At 32.1% G+C, this 13,058-nt stretch overlaps 1 protein-coding gene across 2 annotated transcripts in view; it reads left to right on the top strand.

The window, feature by feature from the left end:
- LRP1B (LDL receptor related protein 1B) overlaps positions 1–13,058 on the top strand; it is a 1,892,531-nt gene that overhangs the window by 1,343,450 nt on the left and 536,023 nt on the right. For both annotated transcript variants that reach the window (XM_031008804.3, XM_055380092.2), the window contains exons 33-35: positions 3,523–3,663; positions 8,749–8,874; positions 10,418–10,549. In XM_031008804.3, the coding sequence (XP_030864664.2) occupies positions 3,523–3,663; positions 8,749–8,874; positions 10,418–10,549 (399 nt within the window). The remainder of the gene's footprint in view (positions 1–3,522; positions 3,664–8,748; positions 8,875–10,417; positions 10,550–13,058) is intronic.

Here is a 13,058-nt window from a genome sequence, read left to right as displayed (position 1 = left end):
TGCACTGCTACACACACACCACACACACACACACACACTTTTTTTTTTTTTTTTTTTTTTGAGACAGAGTCTCGCTCTGTCACCTGGGCTGGAGTGCAGTGGCACGATCTTGGCTCACTGCAACCTCTGACTCCTGGGTTCAAGTGTTTCTCCTGACTCAGCCTCCTGAGTAGCTGGGATTACAGACGCACATCACCATGCCTGGCTAATTTCTGTATTTTTAGTAGAGACAGGGTTTCACCATGTTGGTCAGGCTGGTCTCGAACTCCTGACCTCGTGATCCACCCACTTTGGCCTCCCAAAGTGCTGGGATTACAGGCATGAGCCACCATGCCCGGCCACACTTCTTACACTTAATTCATAGTTTACTGTAGAGTTCTACCTAGATTGTAATTTCCCCTAAGAATTTCCTAGGCATTGCTTCACTGTTTTCTAGTTTCTAGCAATGGTGAAGAGAAGTCTAGCATGGTAGTTTGCAAAGAAGGACTGGGTAATTCTTTGTAAGTGACTTACCTTTTTCTTATCTCCAAACTTTTAAAAAAGATTTTTTTAAGCACAGTGTTCTGAAATGTTACATGCATATATTCATTTTTTCTATTCTTTTTGCTGGTGAATCACTTGAAACCGTCGTCCTCAAACTTTTTGGTTGCAGGACCATTTTATAGTCTTAAAAATTATTGAGATCCCTAAGAGCTTTTTAGATGTGGGTTATACATAACCCACATATTATTAGATATTAAACCTGATAAAATTTAAAAAATATTTATTACAAATTCACTTAAACATTACAAAATAAACATTAATGTTTATATGTTATATTTTTAATGTTAATAGTTATATTTTCTTAAAACAATTAGGACAGTGGCAATGGTCTATATTTTACAAATTTTCTGAATGTCTTAATATAATATAGCTGAATTTTCATATCTGATTCAGGAGATGTTGTGTGTGTTCATATATGTGGCATTAGAATAGAGAGGATTATTTTAAAAGTTTTTTTCAGATGATTGTGGACATTCTTCTTTTAAAACTACACCAAAACTCAACACATGTTAGTTTCTTAAAGGTGAATAGCAAAGAACATATCATTAAATTTTTATTTCCTCTCATATATAATGTATTGGCCTAATTTTCACTACAAATTAATTATTTACTATGCATGATTTTGGCTCAGCTTGTGTTGTTCATTTGAAAAACATTGCTTCTTTCAGTTATGTATATCTTCCCAGTGTAGACATGTTTCATTATACCATATAAAAAAAAATACATTCATGAATATTGCCAGAAATCTCATTAGAAAAATTTTTAGGTATTAGGAAGCTGTCAAACTTATGGTATTGAGAGAAGTTTTCCAACACTCTAATCTTCATTTGAAAGCTTTAATTTTATCATTGAAAATAAATTATCTCAGTTTTCTTATATGACAGTTTTTATATTCCATTCATTTTTGAGTAAACATCTTTTAAATATTTAACTCTGAATAGCCATAGTCTGTCAGTCATTCTTCAAAGATAAAATGATGTTCTATGAAAAAAGTAGCTAATTCTTTTTGCAGTTGAAGCAATCTCATAAGACATTCCCTCCAGGCAGTTGTATGTTGGTATGCAGCAGAAGGACCTTATGCACTTTTCATTTTGTGACACAATATTAAAATGTCATGTCCTAGCTTTAATAAAATTAATACTTTTTATTGATCAATTAAGGTAATTTTTAAGTAAAACTGGCATTTTTTTCCCCCTGTGAGTGCATGGCAGTAGTGAATTCAGTGATTCCTAGTACAGTTTAATGCTACTGGGCTTTCAAAACAAATATTCTACTAATTTTTTTTTTACTTTTTTCCTACCATTTTCTGAGGTTTCTTTGGTCTTTTTTCTCTATATTATGGAAGGTTGCCTCTACCATATTTTCTGATGATTCTATTGAAAAATACTTTTTAGTAGATTTTTTAATCTCTAAAGACTCTTCTTTTGTAATTGTTCATTTTTTTACAGCATCTTTTACTTTCTTGAGTGGCATATGTACTAGAATCTCTTGAGTATGTTAATTAGATATTAGATAATTTAAAACAATTAAAAGGATTTTTTCTAAATTATTATTTGTGCACCTATGTTTATCTTAGTGTTTATTTTTCATTGTGCTACTATTTCCCATTGAGCTGGAGATCCTTGATTTCCTGTGATGTTTAACAAAGGAGGACTGTTTATCTTTCATGGATGTCTTTTACCTTTATGAGAGTAGAAGTCTTTTCACTTGGTATCTTCCTTGAGGGGAGTTCTGCAAGGCATTCGACACTGTGACTTGTAGGTTTAGTTTCAGGTGGGACCTGGGGGCCAGGATTTGATTCCCATGAATGCCAGAATGAAGAGAACTGTGTTGCATGGCACCAGCTTTAATATTCAAAACCTCTTCACTGAGTATCTTAGAAAAGAGCTGTGGCTAGTTATTTGAGACTTTTTATCAGCTGTCAGCCCTCTGTGAGCTAGGGGCAAAGAGCTAAGGAGATGGAGGTGGTATTACATATAAAAATATCTTTAATTGCCCAAATAGAGTTAAATAACCTTATTTTAACTTCTAGGTAGAAATTGATTTGTGGTCTCAGTTTGTGGCCATTAATTCTATTCTTCTTGATAAGTCTAAATCATTCAAAACCTTTTACATCATAACTTTATTTTAAATTACTGCATTGCCTTAAATGTTTTAAAGCCTCTCATGGAGTCTTGGAAAGAACACAAGTTTTTCAGATAGGGAGATGAAATATGTAAATATGATTAAGTTACTTAATCTTCATAGAGTCTCAGATTCTTTATAAGATGAAACGATAATCGTTTCCTTACAGTTTTGCTTTCACAATTTGAAATAATACAATAAGAGGGGGAGATCTCTATTTTTTTATCTGTGGCACACTGTAGATTCTCTGATATCAAATGAACACTCAATAGGTGGTACCAGTATAAATTAATACAATTTTGGAGAAAGGGTCACTAGAAGAAATAGAGAAGGTTAACAATTGTGAAGAGACTGGTAATGGAGAGCACACATGCTCAAAAGCTTACACACTTTTAACAAATAGAAAGTGGGAGAACAATGTATATTTTATAATTGCTGTTTAGATATTTTGTTAGATTTTGCCATTTATTTACAAATATGTATCGTACAAAACTACATGATTATGTTTAAGTATGTAAATAATAAAAGCTGATTTTATATTAATTTGAAATATGCTTTTGTTTATATCTATATACTTACATGTTATGTAAAATATAAGAATATTATATATTCTTTTCTAAGAAAAAGAAAAGTTAAATTGAAGAATCTAACTGTAGAGGAGGAGGAAAGTTTGAACAATAAAATGTCACTACGAGCTGCATTTTTAAATGTGACAGTGATTTTACTGTTTCCCTTAGAAACAGAGTTTGGAAATATAACAAAAGAAATCAGAGAGTATTATAGTTTAGTAAGTATTTATTATTATTTAATAAGATAATTATACTTTCCTTTAAAAAATATCTTTCCTTTTTCTAGATAAGAAACTGTGGTGGGCAGACCAAAACTTAGCTCAGCTAGGAACCTGCAGCAAAAGAGACGGAAGAAACCCCACCATCCTACGGAATAAGACTTCTGGGGTAGTTCATATGAAAGTCTATGATAAAGAAGCACAGCAAGGTAAGTCACACTAATGAATTTGTGCCAGGTTTTGAATACATAATGTGCTCTTTTTTATATTAGCTCCTCAATTCAACAATAGAAGTTTTCTATTCTTGCTTCTAATAAAAACAGAGAAAAAAAGAAAATGTTGCTTACTACTGTAGGAGAAATGCCTTTAACATAGGTGCATAATGAGCTTTGAAAGCATTAGCAAACCTGCCTTAGGAGTCTTAATTTGTCAGGTCTTCAAAGAGGTCTTATCCTGTTCTTGACTAAAAAAATACAAGAATAAGAAAATATATCCTGGCAAAATATATACAATGCATAGTTAAGCCCAGAATCTGAATGAACTAGGGGACTTCAAATGGACTACATCAACAAAAGAATTCCATATCCAAAGCACTACATTGTTTGGCTGTAATCATTTTACATTTTTGTTTTTGCTTGTCCAAATTGTGTGCAGTGAAATGGAGTGAGAGAAATAACAGATGGTTTACATAGGTAGACTTGTCACACTGCCCAAATGGCAAATGGATTAGAGATGGCAGCCAGTTCAGCCCCACATCTGCTAGTCCTTTCTTACTTTTTGCTCCACAATCCATGACATTAGCAGAATTCTTTCTAAAAAAAAAAAACCAAAAAAAAATGTACTGTACTTTCATACATTAGTCTCTTCCATGAAAATCCTTAGCTTCACATACTTTTCTTGGGAAAAGTTTTCCAGAATGATTTTGAACACTAAGGTAGGGATTTTCATCTAAAGGATTTGGGGTATGTAGACTAAAGCAGAGAAGAGCAGGGGTAATAATAGAAAACCAAGGGGATTGCTATTTCTACAGATAGGTAATGACCATCAAGCAAGCAGAATTTATTGAACATACCAATTGAGAGCGCTGCCTGCACACCTGGAGATAAAATGGAGATCAGATTGGGATTTGCCTTCCCTGTATAGGGAATGGGTCACGCTGGTTTGGAATCTTTACTTGCCCCAAGCAGAAGAAAACATATTACTTAATCACAAAAATGAATAACTTTAGAAGAAAAAATTGCTTTAAACATAAGGTATCTGAAGTATTTATTGCGTTCCTTTCATTGTTGAGAATTTATGAATGTTTGTAGATTCACATATACAGAATGTATGTGCACCCAAGAGAATGTATATACATACATATACCTGAGAATGTATAACCTGAGAATGTATATAATACCCAAATGGTTATCTGTTTGTTCTCTGAATTTTTTGGGTCATGTCCACAATAATAAACAAGGATATTTTTCACTAGCAATTCAGTAATGAAACTTTTTCTGTATCAAAATAATTGTACTGACATTCAAGTTATGGGAAATAGATTATGTAATTGAGAATAAAATACTGGTACTCAGTAAATAAAACATTGAAACATTTTCTCAGATTTCCATAGAATATAATTACGTGAAAAAACTCACAGTACTATTGTAAATCGTAGTGAATAACACATACATATGAGATTGTATCTGAAAACATAACGTTAGAAAATATGAGAGAGAGAGGGAAGGTGTGCAAGAGAGAAAGAATTTCCAAACAAAGCATTTAAAAATATTTACCCACTTTTCCAAACTGTGAGCAAACATATGCTTTGTTTTAAGCTGTAAATTAACATGTCAAATTTTCTAGATATAATTCCAATGAAGTTTTTAGGGGGAAACATTTAGTATATGATGCTCAGAGAACTTTACTCCTGTTAACAAGATTTTCCTCATCTTTTAAAGATTTGATTCTATAGGTATAAATGGGTGTTCTATGCTCTGTGAAAGTATTGCCAAATGAACAAGGACCTCTACCACTTAGAAATCAATGGTACAATATGACTAAACTTAAAATTTAAGCAATGAAAATACCATTTTTACTAGAATATGCTGATAAAAGCATCTGTATTAAAGACAATCCCATTAACAGAATTACTGCAGGTAGTGTAAAAGCTTCATTAGTATGAAATATGACCAATTTAGGACTCTTTAAGGTGTTAACATGACTACCTATTTGGATTTCAAAGTACAATTAGTGACTTAATATATCATTTTTGACAAAGATCACTGGAGAGTTGAGAATTCTTATTAATCAAGTGGACTTTCTAGCTCCACTGGAGATTTGGGGCATGAGGTTTCAACATCAATATCATTATAAATTATTAAGCCAAGCTAGTATTTATAATTTGATAGATAATATAAATTTAAACATAAAACATAAATTTGTTACATAAATTATTACCTTTCAATTTTACTATATTTTCTACTTTATATTTGACAGAAAAAGAACCTTATTGTAACTAAGAATTCATTTCATTTTTTTTACTTTTTCTCTCCTTCACTATTAATTTCTTCTTAGAGACTAAACAAAGGATATATGAAATGTATATGGTTAGTGTTTAACATTAATTGTTGAAATATATTAATTTTATTATTTATCAAAATATGGTTCTCTCTATATATCTGAATATTTATCTGAAATATTATATATAATACTTATATATGGCTATTTTTGCAATTATATTAAAAATATACAGCCCCAGACCCAGAAGGTCCTTTTTTTCACGTATTTTTGCTATTATCAAGGCTATGTAACCCCTCACATTCTCTTATTTATTTATCTATTTTTGGAGATGGAGTCTCACTCTGTCACCCAGGCTGGAGTGCAGTGGCACTATGTCAGCTCACTGCAGCTTCTGTCTCCTGGGTTCAAGCAATTCTCTTGTCTCAGTCCCCCGAGGAGCTGGGATTACAGGCACTCACTACCATGCCTGGCTAATTGTTTTTGGATTTTTTAGCAGAGATGGGGTTTCACCATGTTGGCCACTCTGGTCTGGAACTCTTGACCCCAGGTGATCTGCCCGCCTCAGTCTCTCAAAATGTTGGGATTACAGGTGTGAGCCACTGCGCCCCCAGCCACATTCTCTTATTTTTACAAGTACATGGTCTTTCCTAACCTATTTCTCTTTACTTCTTGTTTTTGTTTGTTTGTTTGTTTGTTTTTTGAGACAGTCTCACTCTGTTACTTGGGCTGTAGTGCAGTGGTATAATCTCTGCAGCCTCTGTCTCCAGGGTTCAATGATTCTCATGCCTCAGCCTCCCAAGTAGTTGGTATTACAGGTGTAGCCACCATGCCTGGCTAATTTTTGCTTTTTCAGTAGAGATGGGGTTTTGAGACAGGTTTGTCTCAGAACTCCTGACCTCAAGTGATCTGCCTGCCTTCACCTCCCAAAATGCTGAGATTACAGGTATGAGCACTGTGCCTACCCTCTTCAATTCCCTTATTTCTCTTTCTCTCCAAATGTTCTTTCAAGCTCTATAGTTAAGTATCATCTGCCGATGTCTCCCCAGCCTTTCAGTCTTGGTAGTTGAAATACATCTGCATCTAAATACATCTCTCTAAAAGATTGGCATTACAGCATTATACCCATGCTTTCTACAAAATGAAATATGTAGATTGTCAGTATATAATTATTATAAATCTAGGCTGGGGGCAGTGACTCATGCCTGTAATCCCAGCACTTCGGGAGGCCGAGGTGGGTGGATCACTGGATGTCAGGGGTTCAAGACTAGCCTGGCCAACATGGTGAAATCCCATCTCTCCTAAAAATACAAAAATTATCCAGACATGGTGACAGGCCCCTGTAATCCCAGCTACTCGGGAGGCTGAGGCAGGAGAATTGCTTGAACCTGGGAAGCAGAGGTTGCGATGAGCCAAGATTGCACCACTGCACTTCAGCATGGGCAACAGAGTGAGACTGTCTCAAAAATAAATATATATATATATATATACATACACATAAATATATATATTATAAATCTATAAATATAATTGTTTCATTATTTGATAAATGAGAGAAACAAAATTTCATCTTAATGTTATACATCAGCTTGGAAAAAATGTGGAATGAATCAGTTAATTTTTATTAGTTCATATAGGATAAATGTAATCATTTTAAAAGTTCAGGGCCATATAACAGCCCTACATCAAATGGATTTCATCAGTGACCAAACTGGCAGATACAGGACATGAGCAGCGAATGTGGTACATCTCCTGATGATAAATCTCCCAAGTTGAGAGTATTTCACACTTCAAAAATGACAGAGCTCATGACAGATTCGATTGAACAATTAAATCTCATCAGACCATCTTGAATTCAGAAGAAGAGAAATAATGAGCTGCATTGGTATTTTGAAATTTCCACAGAGAACTATTGATATAGAGCTTTCATCATGCTTTGTAATTCTCACTGGATTTATTACACTTCATATCAGTGCTTGAACATCCAGTAAATGGCATTGCATGCTCTAGAATAATAAAAAAGATGTAAAAATGGGATTTTTAATGAACTTCCTGGGTAAGATTGTGAATTACTTAACTTCCCACTACCAGCATTAATTAGCACACTGGGCCTACTAAATTCAATGGAACATCTTCAGCAGGGATTCTAGAATGCCTACCTGTGATTACCTGACTAATATTTGTCATTGGTACTGTACAGAAAGAAGAGGAATTAATATGCCAATTAATTAGATGATTCTTATGGCTGTGTTTTTCATATATTTTGGGAGAATTATATTTCTATGCATGAGAAAATTTATTTCCTTGCTTTTAAAAATTAATTGAATACATATACACATACATACCTCCTTTCTTTTCGACGCATAATCTTTGAGTGGTTAGTAATAATTTAACAGCTATTTATGTGACACATTTGGATAAAATATTCTTGCAAAGGAAGTAATTGTAGAGTTGAAGTAAAATTTAAAAATCAAAAGAGAAAAAGATGCTGGTTTCTCTGATCTTAAAATATTGCAAAGGTCTATGAAAATATTTATGACAAATCAATTTCCTTTTGCTTTTCTGTAACTATTAATCTTCTCATGTATGTCTGTTGACTTTTTTGAAAGGGCAAATTCAACAATAATTTACTACTTTAAATTATTCAAGAGAATAAAGCGTAATCTTTAACCAATATGAAACAGCTGCATTTAGAAATCAATAGCATACATATTTGTCAAATTATTGATATTAAATAAAACTTTATTTTTTAAAAATTTCATTAAAGAAATTTGTTTCATTTTCATTCTATGCAGGCAGCAATTCCTGCCAACTAAACAATGGTGGATGCTCTCAACTTTGTTTACCAACATCTGAAACTACAAGGACTTGTATGTGTACAGTGGGATATTATCTCCAAAAGAACCGCATGTCATGTCAAGGTATGAGTTCATGAAAAACCTTACCTCTGGTTCATTTACTTCACTAATCATTACATACCATGCAGACGTTAGGCAACCAAAGTCAGTTAAACATTAGAAAAAAATTAACTAGTTATTAGGAAATGGTATACTGTTTAGTCTCATATGTGTAAGATTTTAATATTTGAAATATTTAAAATATCATTGTTCTGCCTTATAAGACATTCCAATTTTTTAGTCATTTTAGCAACTGCTGTTTATTATCAAACCTTTAACCAAATCTAGTAGAAGCTACCTTCGACCTGAATAGGCAAAAATTATAGTAAAAAGCAGTACTTGATTGGCTGGAATTAATGTCGAATTTGAACTAAGTAATGTTTACTTTAGACTATATTAGAGAAAGCACTAGAGAGAATGTGAGGTCTCAGGTTTGCATAACTGAGGGAGAAAAGCACTGTAAGAGAACTGGCACCTAAGAAATCTTCTTGTTTTGCAGTCTCTAGTTCTATTATTTCCAAATAACTTTGGTTCTAGAATGATCTTTTATATCTAATGATCATAGGTTAATTTTTATCTTTAAAAATGTTCCAATCTTATTTGAGAAATATCTATATATCTATATATGTATTATCATTTATTTTATTTTAAATCCAATATTTATATGATACTTATGTGCATGGCACTGTTCTAAGCACCTTAAACATATTAATTCACTTAATCCTCATAACCTCATGAGGTAGGTCTCTTATTATCCCCATTTAAGAAATGAGGAAACTGAGGCACAGAGAAATTAAGCAACTTACTCAGGTTACATGGATAGGAAATAGTGGAAACACATTTAATTCTAGGCATTCTAGTTTTAATAAGAAAAAATATAAATATTTTCTAATACATTGGCAAAATGCATAAGCATTAGCGTGTGTACTTCTGGTAGTTAGCTTAATATTTATGTTCCTATTTTGGGACAGGCTTTTGATGCCAGAGAAGTGTGATATTAATAGCTAATTAAGCTATTGATGTATTCTTAGTATGACAAAGATTTATGAAGACTAACTTCAAAAATTTCTTAATTTAAGAAATCTAAATGTCTATTAAAAATATCAGTGATAGTTATCTTAAATCAGGTTTATTATCATATGTAAGTAAAGAGATGTTTGGATTTTATAGAAGAGGGAATAAATTTTGGTTGAGAGATGAGGTAGGCTTCCACGAATCATCTAACTCAGTGCTTATGAAAGTGTGGGGCCCGTACCAGTATCGTCATCACCAATTGGGAGATTTTTTAGAGATTTAAATGATCAGGCTTCTGGGATGGGGCTCACTAATTCATTTTAATAAATTCCTATTTTAACAAATCATATGCATAATCAAGTTTGAGAACTACAAATCTACCTACCTTTCGTTAGTCAGGAAGTGTAGTACACAATAATTTTTTTAAAAGGCCAGGAAATACATTTATTAACATAAATTAAGATTGTTAAAAATAATACAAATGAAATTATTTGTATTTTAAATATTCATTCTGGGCTTCCCTTCCCCCGCTTATCTCCGGCCCTGCATTTAGGTATAGAATCATTTCTTATGTACTCTGTTCATGAAGGAATCAGGGGAATACCTCTTGAACCAAGTGACAAAATGGATGCTTTGATGCCTATATCAGGAACTTCATTTGCCGTGGGAATAGATTTCCATGCAGGTAAACAGCTTTTTAGTCACAATTTATGCATAATATATTCACTTGATTTATTAAACATGATGGGAATACAATCTTTTCCTCTGTGCTTTAATAGTCAAGATGAGAAATAAGAAAGCAGCAAATAGATAAATATTAAGGCCAATCATAAATTGTTCTAAATGTGTAGTGTCTGAAAAAAAAATCAAGTAAAATCGTCCTAAAGTATAGCATTTGAATTGCAATTGCATTAACATACCATCATTGGCACTTGGTTGCTTATTTTTATTTCTCTCTCTTTTTTATTTTGATACTTTACTTTTATCTAGTTATAAATATAAAGACATACAAAGCATTTTGATCTATTATATACTAAAATATAACCTTGTTTAAAATATATTCAGGATGTGATTTTCTATTGTAATACAAGCAGTGGCAAATGAAATCCAAATACTAGAAACAATTATACATGCTACACCATTGAAAATTATTGTTGAATATAGTATGTACCATTTGGAGTCAGATTTTACTTTACCTTCTGATATTTTAGCAAACAGTGAAAGGAAGCAACAGGAAGCAAAGTGGACACTAACATTTTGCTGTGGGCAATATTAATAAGTGATGGGGAATTAATGGTAGACACTGTTGAATTTACTGAAGTAAACAAGTTTTTTGGTTTACTTGTTTACTTGCTAAATTACTTGGTTTAATTGCTAAATTCTGACATAGCATAAATATTTGGTATTCACATTAACATTTAGATTTATTATCTTCAACTTGAGGGCTTAAACTTATCAAAATAAATCCTAAATCATATGTTTTCTGAATTAACGTTTCAGAGTTGAACATGTAAATGCATTTCCACAGTGTTTTTATATGTGTAAAGATTTAGTTTTATCTAATGTTAAAAAACAAATAGCTATTTGATTTATAATCTTAAAAAAAAGAATCATTGTAATCTTGCACCAGCATGTGGGCTTCTGGTAGTTGCTTATTTTTCCCCAATTCTAACATATTTTGTTTAATCATGTATTAATAAAATTCTGGACTACAAGTTAATGAATTACTGGGGATCTTCACAAATTGTTCAAAAATGACTTTTCTTAAGTAGATTGTTTTGCACCAAATGTTTGGAATTGGATAGAGGCAAATGTTTAAAATCACCTTTACCAAAAGGAAATACAAAGAAGTATAAACACATTTTATTAAGCAATATATTAATTTTGCCAAAATCTCAGTGTGGTTTTTGATCAAACTTTAATCAAATCTCATTATTGGTGGAAGGCTAATTACCTCTACAATGAATAATCTACCTTGTCTCTTATGTACCTGCATTTTATTCTTTAGAATTTTATCATATAGGATTTGTTAAGTGCAAAACTAAGAAAATTTGAACTTTTAAAAGATTTTATGTATACAGTACATGCATGTATTTTTACTAGGTACATAATCCTTTGCTTTAGCTAGAGCATATATTCAATTATTTTGAAGACTCCATGATGATTTTTGAAAATATTTGATAAATTTCCATGAGGAAAAAATATTAATATAAGCAATTTGATCTAAATGTCTTGATAAGATCATTAGGAAATCTTTTGCTTTTTAAGGGTAAATGGATCATTTGAATGAGTTAAATTCACTCTCCAAAGTTTACATTGGCCCTGAAATGGTTAAGTTTAACATCATATACCATGATGGAGGATATGTTTATTTGCAGAGAATAGGACTTTCTGTTTCAAAATGCCCAATAATTATTAATATCATAAACTTATTTCATGTCAAAGTAACTTTTCCTAAGGAGAAGTTACTGGTTTTAGTTAAAACTTTGTTCTTTACATTTTGCCTACCATATTTTTATTTCCTGGGGAAAAGTTATTTTCAGAAAAGCTATTTCTTCTTGTAAATGTAAAGGGATGCAAGCATACAGAATAGTCATGTAGGTAGAATGTTCAAGAATCTATTAAAATCCCTACTGTTACTCAGAATACAGCAGTGAAAAACTTTCTTTAAAACCAAAGAAGGTTAGAGATCTACAGGCCAGTGAAACATAGTTGGAAGAAACCAGAGTTTAGCCACAGACAACCTGGGTTCTAATGCCAGCTCAACCACTAGTAGCTTTGTGACCTTGGGTAAGTTACCTAATTTTTCTGAGGCTCTGTTTCCCTTTTTGGGGTGGGGGCATGTTTAGATCAATGTAAGCAAATGTTTAACAAAGTGCCTGATATGTGTTGGTGCTCAGAGAATGGTAACAAAAATATCAAATAAGTGGGAAGTAAAATATTGTAGAAATTATCATATGTTATATATATATATATTATATATATATATATATATATTTACAAAGATGCCCTGGAAGCTACATTTAAATTTCTAATTAGCTAGGATTTGGTTTTACTGTTCTCTCAACTGATATTATATTTTCTATTCAGTTATCTGAATAGAAAAATGGGTGTTTCTTCACTACTCTGGGGCAATAAACACAGGTTAATAAATCTCCCTTTTGAGGATAAACATCATCATCATCATCATCATC

Source organism: Gorilla gorilla, chromosome 11 (genome assembly GCF_029281585.2).
Source record: "Gorilla gorilla gorilla isolate KB3781 chromosome 11, NHGRI_mGorGor1-v2.1_pri, whole genome shotgun sequence".
Lineage (NCBI taxonomy): Eukaryota > Metazoa > Chordata > Mammalia > Primates > Hominidae > Gorilla > Gorilla gorilla.
The sequence above is the reverse complement of the archived record's forward strand: the minus strand, read 5'-3'. Positions and strand labels throughout refer to the sequence as shown.